Below are 19,715 nucleotides of genomic sequence, written 5' to 3'. Positions count from 1 at the left end.
TTTAATATATAATACCGCCTTACAGCAGATTCGACACACCTTTCATTGTCTACGGGTCTATATATAACCTTTATTAAAAACCTTGATTAATGACAAAGCAATTTAAGAGCAGATTGGTCATTTTTCCCGGGACACGCAGTATTAAACACGATGAAAGTTTAGTATACGGTCGAGTGCAGCCATAATCTGGTTTCGACACAACTTGGTTCGCTATTTTGGTGCTGGGATTTTCCAAAGATGACATTGCGAAATATGTTGTGGACCAAAAAATATCAAATATGATAAATAAACAATATAAAAACCTATATAATATAAATATTTTTTTAAATAGTACTCTGTCCTGTACACTCGGTATAAATGAAAACAACATATCCAACTTTCGGGCCATCTTTGAGCTTTAATTTGGGAGTTTTGGCACACCAAACTTGCCATTAAGCTCCATTAATATATCCACACCAAAATGTTTTATGGTGGGTATTCGTAATCGCGATTAGAGTATGCAGTGCATGTTCATCAAAATAAAGGACCAACTTACAAATTTACTTACCTCACATTATAAACGATATAATAAAATATCGTTGACATTGACATTGACACTTATGAATTATGATGTTCTCACATAACTTCATAACACTCTGTCTGCTACTCATTATTTCCATATAGGGCCTATGCAGAATTCGTCAGGTCAGGATGGTCTTCGACAACACAGGTGTTACAATGAGCTGCTAGGATTTCTCCATCGCAGTACACCGTCAGCAATGAGCCGAATACATCTTGGCATGAAACAGTGCAATAATCGTGAATCGTAAATGAATTTTGACGACATTTTGAACCAGATTTCGGCAAAAGAACTGGACAAAACATGACTTACTAATGTGAAGCCACAAAGCAACGCAGCAACTAACTATATACACCCAAAATCGCCTGCAAACGAAAGCTAATTATAGCCGGGATTTTCCAAAATATTGATATATGGGTATACCAGTTTAGAACCCGTCATTGTAGTATATATACGACGTCGCACAAAACTTATGAACTATGGAATCCTACCTGTAGTAAGGTCAAATTTGAAGTCTGATAAGTTTTTGGGTAAATGCGATCAATTCTAACTAAAATACATACGATTATTACATTTTGTGAGCTGTCGGGGAGAGAGTCAAAACCAAGTCGTAGGGACATTGTAGTTTGTATTGAAGCTTATTGAAAGTGTCCAAACGTATACATTTTGTCTCGATTTTGGTCTTACTAGTCATGCTAGTGTGGTAGGAAATCTGTTTTATCATAACATGATATATAACGTTAATGGTATACTATAGACGTCAAAAATGACAGTGAACCTAAAATAGTAGGCCTATAGCCTGTGCAGGTTTTATCAGAAATAAAGTGCTGGAGCATGAAGAAAAGAGAGTGCCAAACATTGCAAACAACCATAAGGCCAGCATGCTATATGGTGCTATAACCCAAACGTATCAACACATTTAAACAAGACAGTAGAAACCAAGAGTATACTCGTATTAGAGAGAGAGAGAGAGAGAGAGAGAGAGAGAGAGAGAGAGAGAGAGAGAGAGAGAGAGAGAGAGAGAGAGAGAGAGAGAGAGAGAGAGAGAGAGAGAGAGAGAGAGAGAGAGAGAGAGAGAGAGAGAGAGAGAGAGAGAGAGAGAGAGAGAGAGAGAGAGAGAGAGAGAGAGAGAGAGAGAGAGAGAGAGAGAGAGAGAGAGAGAGAGAGAGAGAGAGAGAGAGAGAGAGAGAGAGAGAGAGAGAGAGAGAGAGAGAGAGAGAGAGAGAGAGAGAGAGAGAGAGAGAGAGAGAGAGAGAGAGAGAGAGAGAGAGAGAGAGAGAGAGAGAGAGAGAGAGAGAGAGAGAGAGAGAGAGAGAGAGAGAGAGAGAGAGAGAGAGAGAGAGAGAGAGAGAGAGAGAGAGAGAGAGAGAGAGAGAGAGAGAGAGAGAGAGAGAGAGAGAGAGAGAGAGAGAGAGAGAGAGAGAGAGAGAGAGAGAGAGAGAGAGAGAGAGAGAGAGAGAGAGAGAGAGATATTATAAACGGTGAAGTGAGAGACAAAACTAAAGGAGAGAGACAAACAGAAACAAAGGATTACTATCATAGAGAGAGGGGAGAGAGCGAAAGAATGGGAGAGAGATCCAAACATAAGGAAGTGAGGAAAGTAAGAAGGATCATGAGGATAAGGAAACGATAAGGAAGAGGAAAAGCAAAACAAAAAAAAAAAAAAAAAAAAAACAATAAATATAGAAAGGGGTGCAGAGGTTAAGACAGCAAAACATAAAATGGACGTAAAAATATCATAACAAGCAACTAATTTCCCCCTGCGCTGCATATAACCATAGACCATTTGATATAACCTACAGGTTTGGAAAGAGAGGGGTAAGAGAGAGGGCGGGTGAGGAAGGGAGAGAGAGAGTAATGCAAAGAAGAGATAGATTGTGTGCGTCTTTCTGCACGAAGAACCTGCATCTGGAAAACGCACATTTAGTTATTTTGTTTATTATCAACCATAACCTATAATAATATTACTAAGCGAATTGTTAACAGGGTCATAAAGCATGCATGATACAGCAATTACCCATACACATCAACGTTAAAATCCAGATAAAAATTGTGAATACCGGTATTGATATGTACACTGTAAACCTAACACTTTTTAAACACGTTAGGCGTTTAGCCAAATTGTTATTATTATACATGTACCTTTTAAGAAAAAAGATTCATATTTGACCTTTATATAACCCGGCATTTAATGTTATTAAAATGTGTTTACTAACCAAAACCCAGTGCCGTAGCGTCATGGGGCCCGGGTGGGAGGGGTTGCACGTGCCCCCAAATCGATTGCAAAATTTAGAAATTCCCATAGGAAAATGGCCTAAAACGGCGTGTGCCTCCCCCATTGGACAGTTCGCCCTCCTCCAATCATGGTCGCCCCCCCCCCCCAAATGATCCAGCTTTGTAAATGCTTTTTACTATCCTAAAAGAAACTGAAATGTTCATATTTCCGAGTTCCGACTGATTTTGCTTGATCGCATCACATATTTAGAAATAAAATCAGCAGAGGGAGGAACCGTGGCAATGCGAGTAAGGGACAGAGCGAGTCATGAATATGGGTCACAGTAAATGAAATCAAAGAATCGATACCCATGCCATATATTTTGTGCTACCGAAGTTTATCGGAAAGCGTCAATTTTATTAAGTTTGTGTCAATTTATATAGTGCAGGACTTACAGCTAATTATATTACTATTCATTAAGTTACATTTCAAATGACCGCCTGTCCATTAGAAGGACAATGTATACGCATGATAAATTTGATTTACAAACCATATCATTAACGTATAGCACGCGGAGACGCTCGCTCGGTATCACAAAATTTTGCAAAACGAGTTACAGAATAATCAGTTGTGTTTCACGTCATGAAATATAAACATCTCAAAAAAAGTAACTAACCCCCCTTAAATAATGACCATTATTCAAAAACGGGTGATTGTATTACAAATCTGTAAAATGCGTTGGAAGCAGAATTTATTTCTGCGCATTTTGACACCTCATTTGATACGATAGCCCAGAAAACAATAAAACACCGGTCAATTTAATGTAGTGAGGTCCAGATTTGAAAGTTGCACTTACATACAAATTTTACAATACAAAAACACCCATATATCATTACACAGATTTCCTTCCATTACACTGAATGCAAAATCAATAGATTTACTGCAACTTTCAAATCTTGGGCTACATTGATTTAAGTGTACGCTGTGACGTCAATATTTAGTCAATTGCTACAAATGAGGTGTCAAAATGTGCAGAAAGAAATTCTGCTTTCAACGCATTTTACAGATTTGTAATATAATCACCCGTTTTTGAATAATTGTCAATATTTAAGGGATCTGGAATGAGCGTTTTGAGCGTTTCGACAGTATTTTTTGTGGGACATGAGAGCACATCATACATATTGAATGCATTCTGAATACGAAGAATGTCTTTCTGATATCAAATAATTTTCATTTTTTGAAATTCACTATATAATACAAATTTTATGACAAATTATTAAAATTTGATATTTTTCAAATTTTTGATATATAACAGTCCTCGAAATAAATTGTATACATCTAATGACATATTCTTAAAGTGTATGGAGCTGGGAGGAAAAGCCGACGACCAATTGAAAATTTTGACCTTTCATATTGAAGATATGGATTTTTTTCGCAAAAAGACCTAATTTTTTTTGGTGTTTTGGGAAAAAAATCCATATCTTTAATACGAAAGGCCAAAATTTTCAATTGATCGTCGGCTTTTCATCCCACCTACATACACTTTAAGTATAAATTATCAGATTTATAAAGTTTACTTCGAGTACTGTTAAATATCAAAAATATCAATTTTAATCATTTGTGTATTACATTGCGAATTTCAAAAAATTAAAAATATTTGATATCAGAAGGACATTCTTCGTATTCAGAATGCAATTCGATATGTCTGACGTGCTCTAATGTCCCACAATAAATACTGTCCAAACGTTCATACCCCACCCCTTAAGGGGGGTCAGTTACTTTTTTTGAGATGTTTATTATGTTTACACTGTAAATCGACGTGTTTATATTTTATTATTGTCAAAATTAAACACATATATATGTTTAGAATCTAAATACTTGAGTTGTATGTGTTTATTCAATTTAGTGTTTAGTTGTTCAAGCTGCTTATACCTTCACTGTCATAAACACTTTTAAGTGTTTAAAAGTGTTATAATTAAATATCTGTAGGTGTTTATATATGGACCCTGTCTCCAAAATATGTGCGTTATTTTATGTAAATTGTGGTAGGTGCCATGAATAAGGCAGTGTGTTTTTCATAAAGTACTTTATACATTTTGTGTTAACGTCAATTATAATGCATGCACGAACACTGATCAGATTTATTTGAGTGGGTGATATAGTTATTTTATATATAGATGCCCAAGGAATATAGTCGGCTGTCCATTAACCTATATATCTCAACTTGTTTTTAAACGGTGTTTATAAATCCTTCGTTTGTGTTCAATGAAGTTTTTAAAATGGGACCAAATGTGTTGAGGTAAGTTTAAACTGGTCACACAACTTAAGAAAAAATTTGACTTACTCAAATTTTCGTCCGTCATCCGACGAGACTTTTTCAAGAGTGGTTGACTGGAGCGGGATTTTGGTCATGTGACTTAGATATGACTTAGATGGGACCAAATGTGAAACCAGATTAAACCACTCTCGGCGCGCTATATTCTTGCCGGTTTCATCAGCATGTTCGTTTCGTTTGTAAACCAAATTTGGTTGACTCCATTTCGAGACTTTTGCGGAACACGGCCTCGCGTTTACATTTTGTAGGTGTGAATATGTATATATGGTGTTTTACACTGTTAAAAGACGGCAGTGGCGTAGCCAGGACTTTTTTCAGAGGGGGTGGGGGGAAGGCAAATTTCCAGGGGGCAAACTTTGACGAAAATGGTCAAAATTAGGCTAAAAGTACAAAAAAGGCCTCTCACGGGGGAGGGGGGAGCAAGACTTCTCACGGGGGGCAGCTCCACCCCTGGTTACGCCACGCCGCGGCGTGGCGCTGCCACTGCAAGACGGACATGTATCGTGCAAATTGTGAATCATAAATATGCGAATCCTTTGATCGTTTCAAAAATAATCATTAATGTCATCTTTTTAATAATCGTATATTTCTAAACATTTGTGGCAGGTTCTTGCCCATTTATCATGCGTCTTTCTTTATCCTGAAGTGTACTATCAACGGATGCAATCATCAATCCTTTTACTATTTTCTCATCTCTATTCCCACATATCTTGAAATAACAAACACACACTTTGATGAGATGAATATATCCTTCACGAAAATTCTTGTTTGTTGCTGCGTATATGATGCTATTGACACTGGAGCTGACATGGGCCATACAGACAGCCAGTATCAGAACAGATCTCGGCCAAGTTAACGCTGTGTCAAAGAGTAGAATTAACGCATAAGGAGCCCACAATAACACAAACATTACTACGATGATCAAAATAGAACGAAGTAGTCTCATATCAGTCGTTTTGATACCAGTCTTGCAGGGGCCATCTTCTTGATATTTCTTTAAATTCTTCTGCGTGGCTCTAGCATACAAGAAGATTTTGGTGTAACAAAGCAACAATCCATTTAATGGAAGTCCAAAGCCTACGAAGAGCAGAAACAGTCTGTAGTCGTATCCAGCCTTGTAATCCAGAGCGCAGTGTAAGGATCGTGGGTTGTATCCGTGTTTACCCCAACCAGCAACTACTGGGAGATCTAGTAAGAAACTAATGACCCAAACAGCGAGTACATAAAATGGCATATATGACTTCTTGAACAGGTCCAGGTAGAGATTATGATGACAGATACAGATGTATCTATTAATACTGATAGCTAACATTGTCCAGATGGAACATGCGCAGGTTACGATACAGAGAGCAGCGGTGAAACGACACAAACCAGTGTCAATACCAGAAGGCCAAACAAACCAGTCTCCATCTGTCACGATACCTGTAAAGTATAACCAGGTCGGGAAACTATTATGATCAAAACTGTAGGACTGTCCTAAAAAAAGTAGGCATGTATATAATAGTCATATCAGTACAAGTTTAATTGACTTGAAGGTTCATATAGAATAGAGAACCCCTGAACCCCTGATAGCACAGTATGTGTGATACGTTATGTGTTTCTATCTACCCCTGATAGCACAGTATTTATGATATACCTTATGTGTTGCTATCTACCCCTGATAGCACAGTACGTATGATATACATTATGTGTTGCTATCTACCCCTGATAGCACAGTATTTATGATACGTTATGTGTTGCTATCTAACCCCGATAGCACAGTACGTATGATACATTATGTGATGCTATCTACCCCTGATAGCACAGTATGGTACATTATGTGTTGCTATCTACCCCTGATAGCACAGGGTGTATGATGCATTATGTGTTGCTATCTACCCCTGATAGCACAGTACGTATGATACATTATGTGTTGCTATCTACCCCTGATAGCACAGTATGGTACATTATGTGTTGCTATCTACCCCTGATAGCACAGTACGTATGATACATTATGTGTTGCTATCTACCCCTGATAGCACAGTATGGTACATTATGTGTTGCTATCTACCCCTGATAGCACAGTACGTATGATACATATCTACCCCTGATAACACAGTATGGTACATTGTGTGTTTCTATCTACCCCTGATAGCACAGTGTGTATGATACATTATGTGTTGCTATCTACCCTGATAGCACAGTATGTATGATACATTATGTGTTGCTATCTACCCCTGATAGCTCAGGGTTATGGTGTATGTGTTGCTATCTACCCCTGATAGCACAGAATATATAGCTGTGTGTTGCTATCTACCCTGATAGCACACAATGTATGATTCATTATGTGTTGCTATCTACCCTGATAGCACAGTATGGTACATTATGTGTTTCTATCTACCCCTGATAGCACAGTATGGTACATTATGTGTTGCTATCTACCCCTGATAACACAGTATGGTACATTATGTGTTGCTATCTACCCCTGATAGCACAGTGTGTATGATGCATTATGTGTTGCTATCTACCCCTGATAGCACAGTACGTATGATACATTATGTGTTTCTATCTACCCCTGATAACACAGTATGGTACATTATGTGTTGCTATCTACCCCTGATAGCACAGTGTGTATGATGCATTATGTGTTGCTATCTACCCCTGATAGCACAGTATAGTACATTATGTGTTGCTATCTACCCCTGATAGCACAGTACGTATGATACATTATGTGTTTCTATCTACCCCTGATAGCACAGTATGGTACATTATGTGTTGCTATCTACCCCTGATAGCACAGTATGGTACATTATGTGTTGCTATCTACCCCTGATAGCACAGTGTGTATGATGCATGTGTTGCTATTTACCCCTGATAGCACAGTGTGTATGATGCATGTGTTGCTATCTACCCCTGATAGCACAGTATATATATGATATGATATGATAGCACAGTATGTATACATTATGTGTTGCTATCTACCCATGATAGCACAGTGTGTATGATGCATGTGTTGCTATCTACCCCTGATAGCACGGAATATATAGTTGTGTGTTGCTATCTACTCCTGATAGCACAGTATGTATGATTCATTATGTATTGCTATCTACCTCCGATAGCACAGTATGTATGATAAATTATGTGTTGCTATCTACCCCTGATAGCACCCCAGCAAACACAAAAACGTTTTTAAAACGTTTTAAATACGTTATATTTTGGGGTTTGGTTTAGGTAAAAACGTTTTAATAACTTTAAAATGTCGGGTTATATAAATATCCTGAAATCGTTTTAAAACGTTTTGTATGAAAACACACTACAACAATATTTTTAAAACGTTTTCGAAATGTTATTTTAAACTATTTTTGCAAACATTTTTAGCCAAATATTTTGTCAACACTTAAATAACATTATGTTAAAATATTTGCACCCAGCAAACACAGAAATGTTCTTAAAATGTTTTTTACAAAACGTTTTAATAACATTTAAAGGTTGTGAAAACATTTTAAAAACGTTATTGTAAATATTTTGGGCAAACATTTTTTGCAAAATATTTTTTCAACCCCAAAATAACATTCTGTTTAGAATGATTTGTACCAAGTTTTCAAAAATGTTTTTGGAATGTTATTAAAACGTTTTTATACCCTTTATATAACCCGACATTTAAATGTTTTCTGTCAAACATTTGTGTTTGCTGAGCAGTAGATTATCAAAAAATGTTTTTTAAGATTATGGAAACGTTTTATACTCTTAATATACCCTTTATATAACCCGACATTTAAACGTTTTCTGACAACCTTTTATAACCTTTTGCGAATGATGTCGAAAACGTTTTGTGTTTGCTGGGTATAAATACAGGTTGGTAGGTTAACACACTATTTCTTACCTTTGTTATTTTTCACAATGTGATTCGCCAGCTTAAGGTACACAAATTGCCAGTTTCATGCAAAATGATGTCGAAAACGTTTTGTGTTTGCTGGGACAGTATATATATGATACATTATGTGTTGCTATCTACCCATGATATCACTGTCTCAGAATGTAAAGTTGTGTGTTGCTATCCACCCCTGATAGCACATAATATATAGCTGTGCGTTGCCATCTTCTCCTAATAGCACAGAATGTATGATACATTACATGTTGCTATCTACCCCTGATAGCACAGAATATATTGCTGTGTGTTGCTATCTACTCCTGATAGCACAGTATGTATGGTACATTATGTGTTGCTATCTACCCCTGATAGCACAGGGTGTATGATGCATTATGTGTTGCTATCTACCCCTGATAGCACAGTACGTATGATACATTATGTGTTGCTATCTACCCTGATAGCACAGTATGGTACATTATGTGTTGCTATCTACCCCTGATAGCACAGTACGTATGATACATTATGTGTTGCTATCTCCCCCTGATAACACAGTATGGTACATTATGTGTTGCTATCTACCCCTGATAGCACAGTACGTATGATACATTATGTGTTGCTATCTACCCCTGATAGCACAGTATGATACATCATGTGTTTCTATCTACCCCTGATAGCACAGTGTGTATGATACATTATGTGTTGCTATCTACCCCTGATAGCACAGTATGTATGATACATTATGTGTTGCTATCTACCCCTGATAGCTCAGGGTTATGGTGCATGTGTTGCTATCTACCCCTGATAGCACAGAATATATAGCTGTGTGTTGCTATCTACCCCTGATAGCACACAATGTATGATTCATTATGTGTTGCTATCTACCCCTGATAGCACAGTATGGTACATTATGTGTTTCTATCTACCCCTGATAGCACAGTATGGTACATTATGTGTTGCTATCTACCCCTGATAACACAGTATGGTACATTATGTGTTGCTATCTACCCCTGATAGCACAGTGTGTATGATGCATTATGTGTTGCTATCTACCCCTGATAGCACAGTACGTATGATACATTATGTGTTTCTATCTACCCCTGATAACACAGTATGGTACATTATGTGTTGCTATCTACCCCTGATAGCACAGTGTGTATGATGCATTATGTGTTGCTATCTACCCCTGATAGCACAGTATAGTACATTATGTGTTGCTATCTACCCCTGATAGCACAGTACGTATGATACATTATGTGTTTCTATCTACCCCTGATAGCACAGTATGGTACATTATGTGTTGCTATCTACCCCTGATAGCACAGTATGGTACATTATGTGTTGCTATCTACCCCTGATAGCACAGTGTGTATGATGCATGTGTTGCTATTTACCCCTGATAGCACAGTGTGTATGATGCATGTGTTGCTATCTACCCCTGATAGCACAGTATATATATGATATGATATGATAGCACAGTATGTATACATTATGTGTTGCTATCTACCCATGATAGCACAGTGTGTATGATGCATGTGTTGCTATCTACCCCTGATAGCACGGAATATATAGTTGTGTGTTGCTATCTACTCCTGATAGCACAGTATGTATGATTCATTATGTATTGCTATCTACCTCCGATAGCACAGTATGTATGATAAATTATGTGTTGCTATCTACCCCTGATAGCACCCCAGCAAACACAAAAACGTTTTTAAAACGTTTTAAATACGTTATATTTTGGGGTTTGGTTTAGGTAAAACGTTTTAATAACTTTAAAATGTCGGGTTATATAAATATCCTGAAATCGTTTTAAAACGTTTTGTATGAAAACACACTACAACAATATTTTTAAAACGTTTTCGAAATGTTATTTTAAACTATTTTTGCAAACATTTTTAGCCAAATATTTTGTCAACACTTAAATAACATTATGTTAAAATATTTGCACCCAGCAAACACAGAAATGTTCTTAAAATGTTTTTACAAAACGTTTTAATAACATTTAAAGGTTAATGAAAACATTTTAAAAACGTTATTGTAAATATTTTGGGCAAACATTTTTTTGCAAAATATTTTTCAACCCCAAAATAACATTCTGTTTAGAATGATTTGTACCAAGTTTTCAAAATGTTTTTGGAATGTTATTAAAACGTTTTTATACCTTTTATATAACCCGACATTTAAATGTTTTCTGTCAAACATTTGTGTTTGCTGAGCAGTAGATTATCAAAAATGTTTTTAAGATTATGGAAACGTTTTATACTCTTAATATACCCTTTATATAACCCGACATTTAAACGTTTTCTGACAACCTTTTATAACCTTTTGCGAATGATGTCGAAAACGTTTTGTGTTTGCTGGGTATAAATACAGGTTGGTAGGTTAACACACTATTTCTTACCTTTGTTATTTTTCACAATGTGATTCGCCAGCTTAAGGTACACAAATTGCCAGTTTCATGCAAAATGATGTCGAAAACGTTTTGTGTTTGCTGGGACAGTATATATATGATACATTATGTGTTGCTATCTACCCATGATATCACTGTCTCAGAATGTAAAGTTGTGTGTTGCTATCCACCCCTGATAGCACATAATATATAGCTGTGCGTTGCCATCTTCTCCTAATAGCACAGAATGTATGATACATTACATGTTGCTATCTACCCCTGATAGCACAGAATATATTGCTGTGTGTTGCTATCTACTCCTGATAGCACAGTATGTATGATACATTATGTGTTGCTATCTACCCCTGATAGCACAGTATATATACATTATGTGTTGCTATCTACCCCTGATAGCACAGTGTGTATGATATATTATGTGTTGCTATCTACCCCTGATAGCACAGAATATATTGCTGTGTGTTGCTATCTACTCCTGATAGCACAGTATGTATGATATATTATGTGTTGCTATCTACCCCTGATAGCACAGTATGTATGATACATTATGTGTTGCTATCTACCCCTGATAGCACAGTATGTATGATATATTATGTGTTGCTATCTACCCCGATAGCACAGAATATATTGCTGTGTGTTGCTATCTACTCCTGATAGCACAGTATGTATGATATATTATGTGTTGCTATCTACCCCTGATAGCACAGTATGTATGATATATTATGTGTTGCTATCTACCCCTGATAGCACAGAATATATCGCTGTGTGTTGCTAGCTACTCCTGATAGCACAGTATGTATGATATATTATGTGTTGCTATTTACCCCTGATAGCACAGTATGTATGATACATTATGTGTTGCTATCTACCCCTGATAGCACAGTATATATACATTATGTGTTGCTATCTACCACTGATAGCACAGTGTGTATGATATATTATGTGTTGCTATCTACCCCTGATAGCACAGAATATATACATTATGTGTTGCTATCTACCCCTGATAGCACAGTGTGTATGATATATTATGTGTTGCTATCTACCCCTGATAGCACAGAATATATAGCCGTGTGTTGCAATCTACCCCTGATAGCACACAATGTATGACAGTATGTATAGTATGTGTTGCTATCTACCCCTGATAACACATAATGTATAGCTGTGTGTTGCTATCTACTCCTGATAGCACCGAATGTATAATTTATTATGTGTTCATATCTACCCCTGATAACACAGTATGGTACATTATGTGTTGCTATCTACCCCTGATAGCACAGTGTGTATGATGCATTATGTGTTGCTATCTACCCCTGATAGCACAGTACGTATGATACATTATGTGTTTCTATCTACCCCTGATAGCACAGTATAGTACATTATGTGTTGCTATCTACCCCTGATAGCACAGTGTGTATGATGCATGTGTTGCTATCTACCCCTGATAGCACAGTGTGTATGATGCATGTGTTGCTATCTACCCCTGACAGCACAGTATATATACATTATGTGTTGCTATCTACCCCTGATAGCACAGTATGTATACATTATGTGTTGCTATCTACCCATGATAGCACAGTGTGTATGATGCATGTGTTGCTATCTACCCCTGATAGCACGGAATATATAGTTGTGTGTTGCTATCTACTCCTGATAGCACAGTATATATGATTCATTATGTATTGCTATCTACCTCCGATAGCACAGTATGTATGATACATTATGTGTTGCTATCTACCCCTGATAGCACAGAATATATACATTATGTGTTGCTATCTACCCCTGATAGCACAGTGTGTATGATATATTATGTGTTGCTATCTACCCCTGATAGCACAGAATATATAGCCGTGTGTTGCAATCTACCCCTGATAGCACACAATGTATGACAGTATGTATAGTATGTGTTGCTATCTCACCCTGATAACACATAATGTATAGCTGTGTGTTGCTATCTACTCCTGATAGCACCGAATGTATAATTCATTATGTGTTCATATCTACCCCTGATAACACAGTATGGTACATTATGTGTTGCTATCTACCCCTGATAGCACAGTGTGTATGATGCATTATGTGTTGCTATCTACCCCTGATAGCACAGTACGTATGATACATTATGTGTTTCTATCTACCCCTGATAGATGTGATAGATGAGTAGTGTGTATGATACATTACATGTTGCTATCTACCCCTGATAGCACAGAATATATTGCTGTGTGTTGCTATCTACTCCTGATAGCACAGTATGTATGATACATTATGTGTTGCTATCTACCCCTGATAGCACAGAATATATAGCCGTGTGTTGCAATCTACCCCTGATAGCACACAATGTATGACAGTATGTATAGTATGTGTTGCTATCTACCCCTGATAACACATAATGTATAGCTGTGTGTTGCTATCTACCCCTGATAGCACATAATGTATTGCTATGTGTTGCTATCTACTCCTGATAGCACAGAATGTATAATTCATTATGTGTTGATATCTACCCCTGATAGCACAGAATGTATGAAACATTACATGTTGCTATCCGCCCCTGATAGCACATAATATATAGACGTGTGTTGCTATCTACTCCTGATAGCACAGAATGTATGATACATTATGTGTTGCAATCTACCCCTGATAGCACACAATGTATATACCGTATAGTATGTGTTGCTATCTACCCCTGATAGCACACAATGTATAATTCATTATGTGTTGCTATCTACCCCTGATAGCACAGTGTGTATAGCTGTGTTTGTTCGTTTGTTTAAACGGTCGCTCCGTGTGGAGACAAGCGTTGCTATCTACCCCCGATAGCACAGTATGGTACATTATTTGTTGCTATCTACCCCTGATAGCACATAATGTATAGCTGTGTGTTGCTATCTACTCCTGATTGCACATAATGTATGATACATTATGTGTTGCAATCTAGTATGTATGATACACTGTGTGTTGCTATATACCCTGATAGCACAAATTATATACTATATAGTGTGTTTTGCTATCTACCCCTGATAACATAGAATGTATGGTATAGTGTGTTGCTATTTGCCTCTGATAGCACACAATGTATAATTGTGTGTTGCTATCTACCCCTGATAGCAAAGAATGTATGATACATTATGTGTTGCAATCTACCCCTGATAGCACGGAATATCTACCCCTGATAGCACAGAATGTATGAAACATTACATGTTGCTATCCGCCCCTGATAGCACATAATATATAGATGTGTGTTGCTATCTACTCCTGATAGCACAGAATGTATGATATATGTGTTGCAATCTACCCCTGATAGCACACAATGTATATACTGTATAGTATGTGTTGCTATCTACCCCTGATAGCACACAATGTATAATTCATTATGTGTTGCTATCTACCCCTGATAGCACAGTGTGTATAGCTGTGTTTGTTCGTTTGTTTAAACGGTCGCTCCGTGTGGAGACACGCGTTGCTATCTACCCCCGATAGCACAGTACGGTACATTATTTGTTGCTATCTACCCCTGATAGCACATAATGTATAGCTGTGTGTTGCTATCTACTCCTGATTGCACATAATGTATGATACATTATGTGTTGCAATCTAGTATGTATGATACACTGTGTGTTGCTATATACCCTGATAGCACAAATTATATACTATATAGTGTGTTTTGCTATCTACCCCTGATAACATAGAATGTATGGTATAGTGTGTTGCTATTTGCCTCTGATAGCACACAATGTATAATTGTGTGTTGCTATCTACCCCTGCTAGCAAAGAATGTATGATACATTATGTGTTGCAATCTACCCCTGATAGCACGGAATATCTACCCCTGATAGCACAGAATGTATGATTCATTATGTGTTGCTATCTACCCCTGATAGCACAGAATGTATTCCAATCTACCTCTGATAGCACAGAATATATATGTGTTGCTATCTACTCCTGATAGCACATAACAGCATAATGTATGATACATTATGTGTTGCTATCCACCCTTGATAGCACAGGGACATATTGCTTACTGTAAATAAATATGAAATACTATACCTATGATGTAAAAAGAGTTGATTCCAGTTGATACAATAAGATCAGTCACCGCCAGGTTGACAATAAACACATTGCTGAGGACGTGAAGTTTACGGTGAATCAACACAGCGCCAATCACCAATGCATTGCCAATGGTTCCCGTAACGGTCAGTAAAATACATACAATGAGGTATATAATGTTGATAGTTTTGTCACGATCTGTCCAAACTACTTCCTGAAAACAATATAATAGCAAAGAATAATTTATTGCCTCAAATAGTAATTTATTCTAATGTACTGTAGGGAATAGACTTAAGTTAGTACAGTCACGAGTTAAGCCCACAGGGTCGGATCCAGGAATTTTTGATAAAGGGGGCGCCTTTTGGTCGACGACGAAAAAAATGTGTTAAAGGGGGTTACCCCCTCGAAAACTCAGCGGTTTTGGCCCATTGTTTGCTGTTCATGGCCGAATTTGTTCCTTTTTTTTTTATTTCTTACAATTTTTGTATTTTTAAGTTACCTGCGCCCTTTGCTAGTCAAAAAATAGAGGGGGCACGCGCCGGCTGCGCCCCCCTAAATCCGCCCCTGGCCCACCCAAAATGTACCATTTGGGGTGTCCTCATTATAGTTGCTTTGGTACTTTCGCGTGTGAGTCCTCGTTTACAAATTGTTACTAGCACATCCCATAGACCCCTATACACACAAACGAGAGCACCCCGCACATATCTACACTAAAGATATCATTTTATTAACTGACATTTCACAGCAGCAGGATGAAACAACAAGTATTCCACATTCAACATTAAATCCGCTTTAAATGACTACTATCTATTGTTAAATGACTTTTTATAACAAAATCTAGGTATCAAATAAGGTGGTGTTATACTGTATTTTGATGTGGCATTCTTGGAAGAAAATCGTTTTTGGTTACACCATTTTTTGAACATGCTGTATAAGCACTTACAGTTTACGGTATAATAATTTTATAGGTTGGCGGTAAATCATTAAATGTGTGAAAGTATTCAAAGAAACCAATTAAACTACACTTTAATCAATTTTTACATATAATGTCACCGCTGCTCTTATTAATTGAATAGGCTAGGAAAGGCGTCACTACTTTCCAGTGATTAACTTATGATGTATACATGCATGAAACGAACTGTTACGGTGTATTGTTTTAATGACAAAATGGGTTTTTAGAATGAAATAAATTGTTGTGGAATCTCATGTTAATACTCCTAACTGAACCATCCTTCATAAATCATTAAAGTTAATAAAACCTAACGAGTAAGTATCATTGGATTGGTGAACAAACAAGTAAATCACTCTCGAGGTAGTTTCTGTCAAAAAGAGTGCAATAATGCTTAAACACGGTAGAATCAAAATATCTTCAATGTCACTTTTTGCTTCATCATTTTATATAAATAGTCAACGTGTTTACATCAAACTTTAGGATAAGGAAAATCGAAAATCCCGTGTAAGCCTTTGTTGAGTTCTCATCATTATTTAAGGCTTAAAAAAGGTTTGTCTCTCAAAAAGGTGTTTTCTTTCTTTTTTTATATAGATTTTTTGCTTGTTTTAATTTAGCCCAATTTTTCTTGTAAAGCCTGTCAAAAAGACCAGCGCATAATATTAAGTGCTATAGTGGCTTTCACACACTTTCTTTTATATATGTTTGTTTGTTTGTTTTGTTTTAGCCCAATTTTTCGTGTAAAAGCCTGTAAAAAGAGGCCCAGCGCATATTATTTTAAAAGCGCTTTAAAAAGCTCTACAGAAGCTTCACACACTTATGCGCGCATGTTTAAAAGACAGACCTTCCTTCTTTATCCTTATGTTCTAAACGAAACTCTCCATGGGACCAAAAAATTAACACTTTCCCTTACATACTCTCCTTTCTAGAACTTTACTGGAAGATCTCTGTTCACTTTGTGGAACTCTTGCGGGAAATTTTGATTAGCGCATGATGATTTTCGACATTTTCTTGAGCCTATACAGCAAAGGTTTTGACCGCGGGGTTTTGACACCCTTCTTTTTAGCGACACAATTCTAATCCAATTACTTACTTGTAGTCCAAATTCACTGCTATATTATGTATAAAGAACATGATCTAACATGCAATCCGTTAAATTTCAAGACATGATGCAGTCATGTCTACAGTAGAATTCATCTCGACCTTTGCAGGACTTAACCCCATTAAAAGCTATTAAACCAAGATAACACTCATTGAAACAGCTCAACTGATTAAATCGGATCTTCTCTGGTTGTGCACAAGTGACTGTTTTCATGTAGATATACCTATAGCTATAGTATTCATAGCTTCAGTTGGGTAACCGATTATAAAGGAAACGAAAGGAAACAATGTTATGTGTGGCTTTGTTCACGAAATCAGACAATGTCGTGCTTTTTGTAAACCAGCATTCTTGAAAATGAGCAACATAATGATTTTTGACTTAACACGGTTTAGAAATAATTTCTTCATATTTTTTGGTGTTATCTGTCGTTTACATGTCCTTCCTAAAACACAAAAGTACGACCCTCTCCAAACACCTAAATTAGCTAAAAATTTAGGACATGTTACAAAACTTTATTTTCTAGAACCTATTTAGAATAATTTAAATGTAGCTTTTACCGGTTTTTTTGTGGCATCCTTCAGAAGTGAGCGGTCCGATACCAATATTTTCGGTCAAATCTCCATTCAAATAACACGGGGAGTTGGCTAGCTATGCCTTGCCCTCACTCATATTTTACAAAAGTACGACCATTTCTGAACATCTAACCTAGCTGTAATTTTAGGTCATGTTAGAGAAATATATTTGCTAGAAGTTTTGGAGAATAAATAAAATATTGGCTGGTTATTTTTCACACAGTGATGTTAACTAGGCAAGTGTCCATTCTCCCAACATACATCATTTGTAGGGGTCACGCGTCAATGGTGAGAGCACTGTGTATTGTGTATAGGAAAACGGACAGTAACTGCAGTATGTGATTGATATATCCCTCCGTATACTGACCGTGTGAACTTGTAAGAACACCCACAGTAATTGCTGTGAGCCATATTCCAACCAAAGTACCAAGGTGACTATTTTTTACGAATGTACTCTGCATTTTATAGTGTTTCGAAATGATTTGGGCCAACGGCTATAATTATAGAATACGCTCAAGAGATACCCACAGCCATAATGCGGATGAAAATGTGCAATGCGTGGAAATGTTAAAGGTACCTTGCTATAAAATAAAAGATGAACTTACGAATACTTTATATATATGCGCTCAGTTGTGACACCGGGAATACGAAATATAAGATGTGCAAAGGCAGAATGGCACATCTTGTTAAAGCTACGATTTGTATAAAAATTTCAACTTTGTTACTTTCACAAAAATGAGAAAACAGTATTAGTAACTGTCTGGAATGTTTTCCACCGTCCATTTGAGGCCGAAATAAAAAGGTAAAATGTGAGCACTCTATTTTGACCATTTATCCGTAGAGCTACAGCTCTGGTCCTGAGCTAGCTTCTGAGGGTTGAGTTTCACCTGTTTTGCCCAAAATGTAAATCCAGTTTGTGGTTTTCTCTTGAAGATTTGTTTGTTAGGAGTGGCCACTTGGCAAGGCCAACTCTATTGGCGAGAATGTGATCCTTATAACTGACATGACCGTCTTGGATGGAATGAGTACCTTTACACAAACCAGTGGTGTAGCCAGAATTTTATTCATGGGGTAAGGGGGCCAAAGTGAAGAAGGGCAAGTGAGTTTCAAGGGGATTTAATAAAAATTGCCAACAAAGACTTAAAATCTAAATATCATTGCGTCCATGACGGGGAAGGGGAAAGATATTACACAAGGGGCAGTTGCTACTTACCACGAGCTTGATGGCACCACTGAAACAACTGTATGCATCAAATCTTTAAAATCGTATGATTAATTTAATAACAAGAAAAGACTTACGAAGTCTGGTTCATCCTCAGAAGTACTTGAATCGACCTCTAGTCCTGAGTCATTGAACATGTTGAATGATTCTTCAGTCAAATTCATGGTCATAAATGAACCACTCTCGGTAGAAAGAATTACTAAACTCCCTGACTTGGCACGGCGTAATATCGCATGACGCTCCAACGGTGGTTGCTATATAATATATATACAAAATGCTACATATATTGACGCCATAGAACACTTCCAGGGAAACGATAATGAAATTATCCCATTTATTTCACTACTTCGGTGTGGTGCACTTTGCATATTTATAAAAGCCCTTCAAGTGCGTAATTAAAATCACCTTCAAACAGAAAATCAAAGTGTATAGATAAATATTTTACCAGTGGGTATGATTACATTTG

General features: G+C 37.0%; 1 protein-coding gene and 1 long non-coding RNA gene across 6 annotated transcripts in view; one reads left to right on the top strand and one right to left on the bottom strand.

Moving 5' to 3' along the window:
* The window catches only part of LOC140155601 (uncharacterized), a 71,310-nt gene extending 69,761 nt beyond the window's left edge, over positions 1-1,549 (top strand). For all 5 annotated transcript variants that reach the window (XR_011859402.1, XR_011859403.1, XR_011859404.1 and 2 more), the window contains one exon: positions 664-1,549. This is a non-coding gene — a long non-coding RNA (uncharacterized lncRNA). The remainder of the gene's footprint in view (positions 1-663) is intronic.
* Positions 1,550-5,599: 4,050 nt separating this feature from the next.
* On the bottom strand, positions 5,600-19,471 carry LOC140154278 (melatonin receptor type 1B-B-like). The gene is made up of 3 exons (XM_072176864.1): positions 19,327-19,471; positions 15,405-15,618; positions 5,600-6,531 (listed from the first exon to the last, which is right to left on the bottom strand). Exons 1-3 carry the CDS (start codon positions 19,417-19,419, stop codon positions 5,699-5,701), a joined length of 1,140 nt encoding a protein of 379 aa, XP_072032965.1. The 5' UTR covers positions 19,420-19,471; the 3' UTR covers positions 5,600-5,698.
* Positions 19,472-19,715: the final 244 nt, after the last annotated feature.

The sequence above is a fragment of the Amphiura filiformis genome, chromosome 6 (assembly GCF_039555335.1).
Source record: "Amphiura filiformis chromosome 6, Afil_fr2py, whole genome shotgun sequence".
Lineage (NCBI taxonomy): Eukaryota > Metazoa > Echinodermata > Ophiuroidea > Amphilepidida > Amphiuridae > Amphiura > Amphiura filiformis.
The sequence above is the reverse complement of the archived record's forward strand: the minus strand, read 5'-3'. Positions and strand labels throughout refer to the sequence as shown.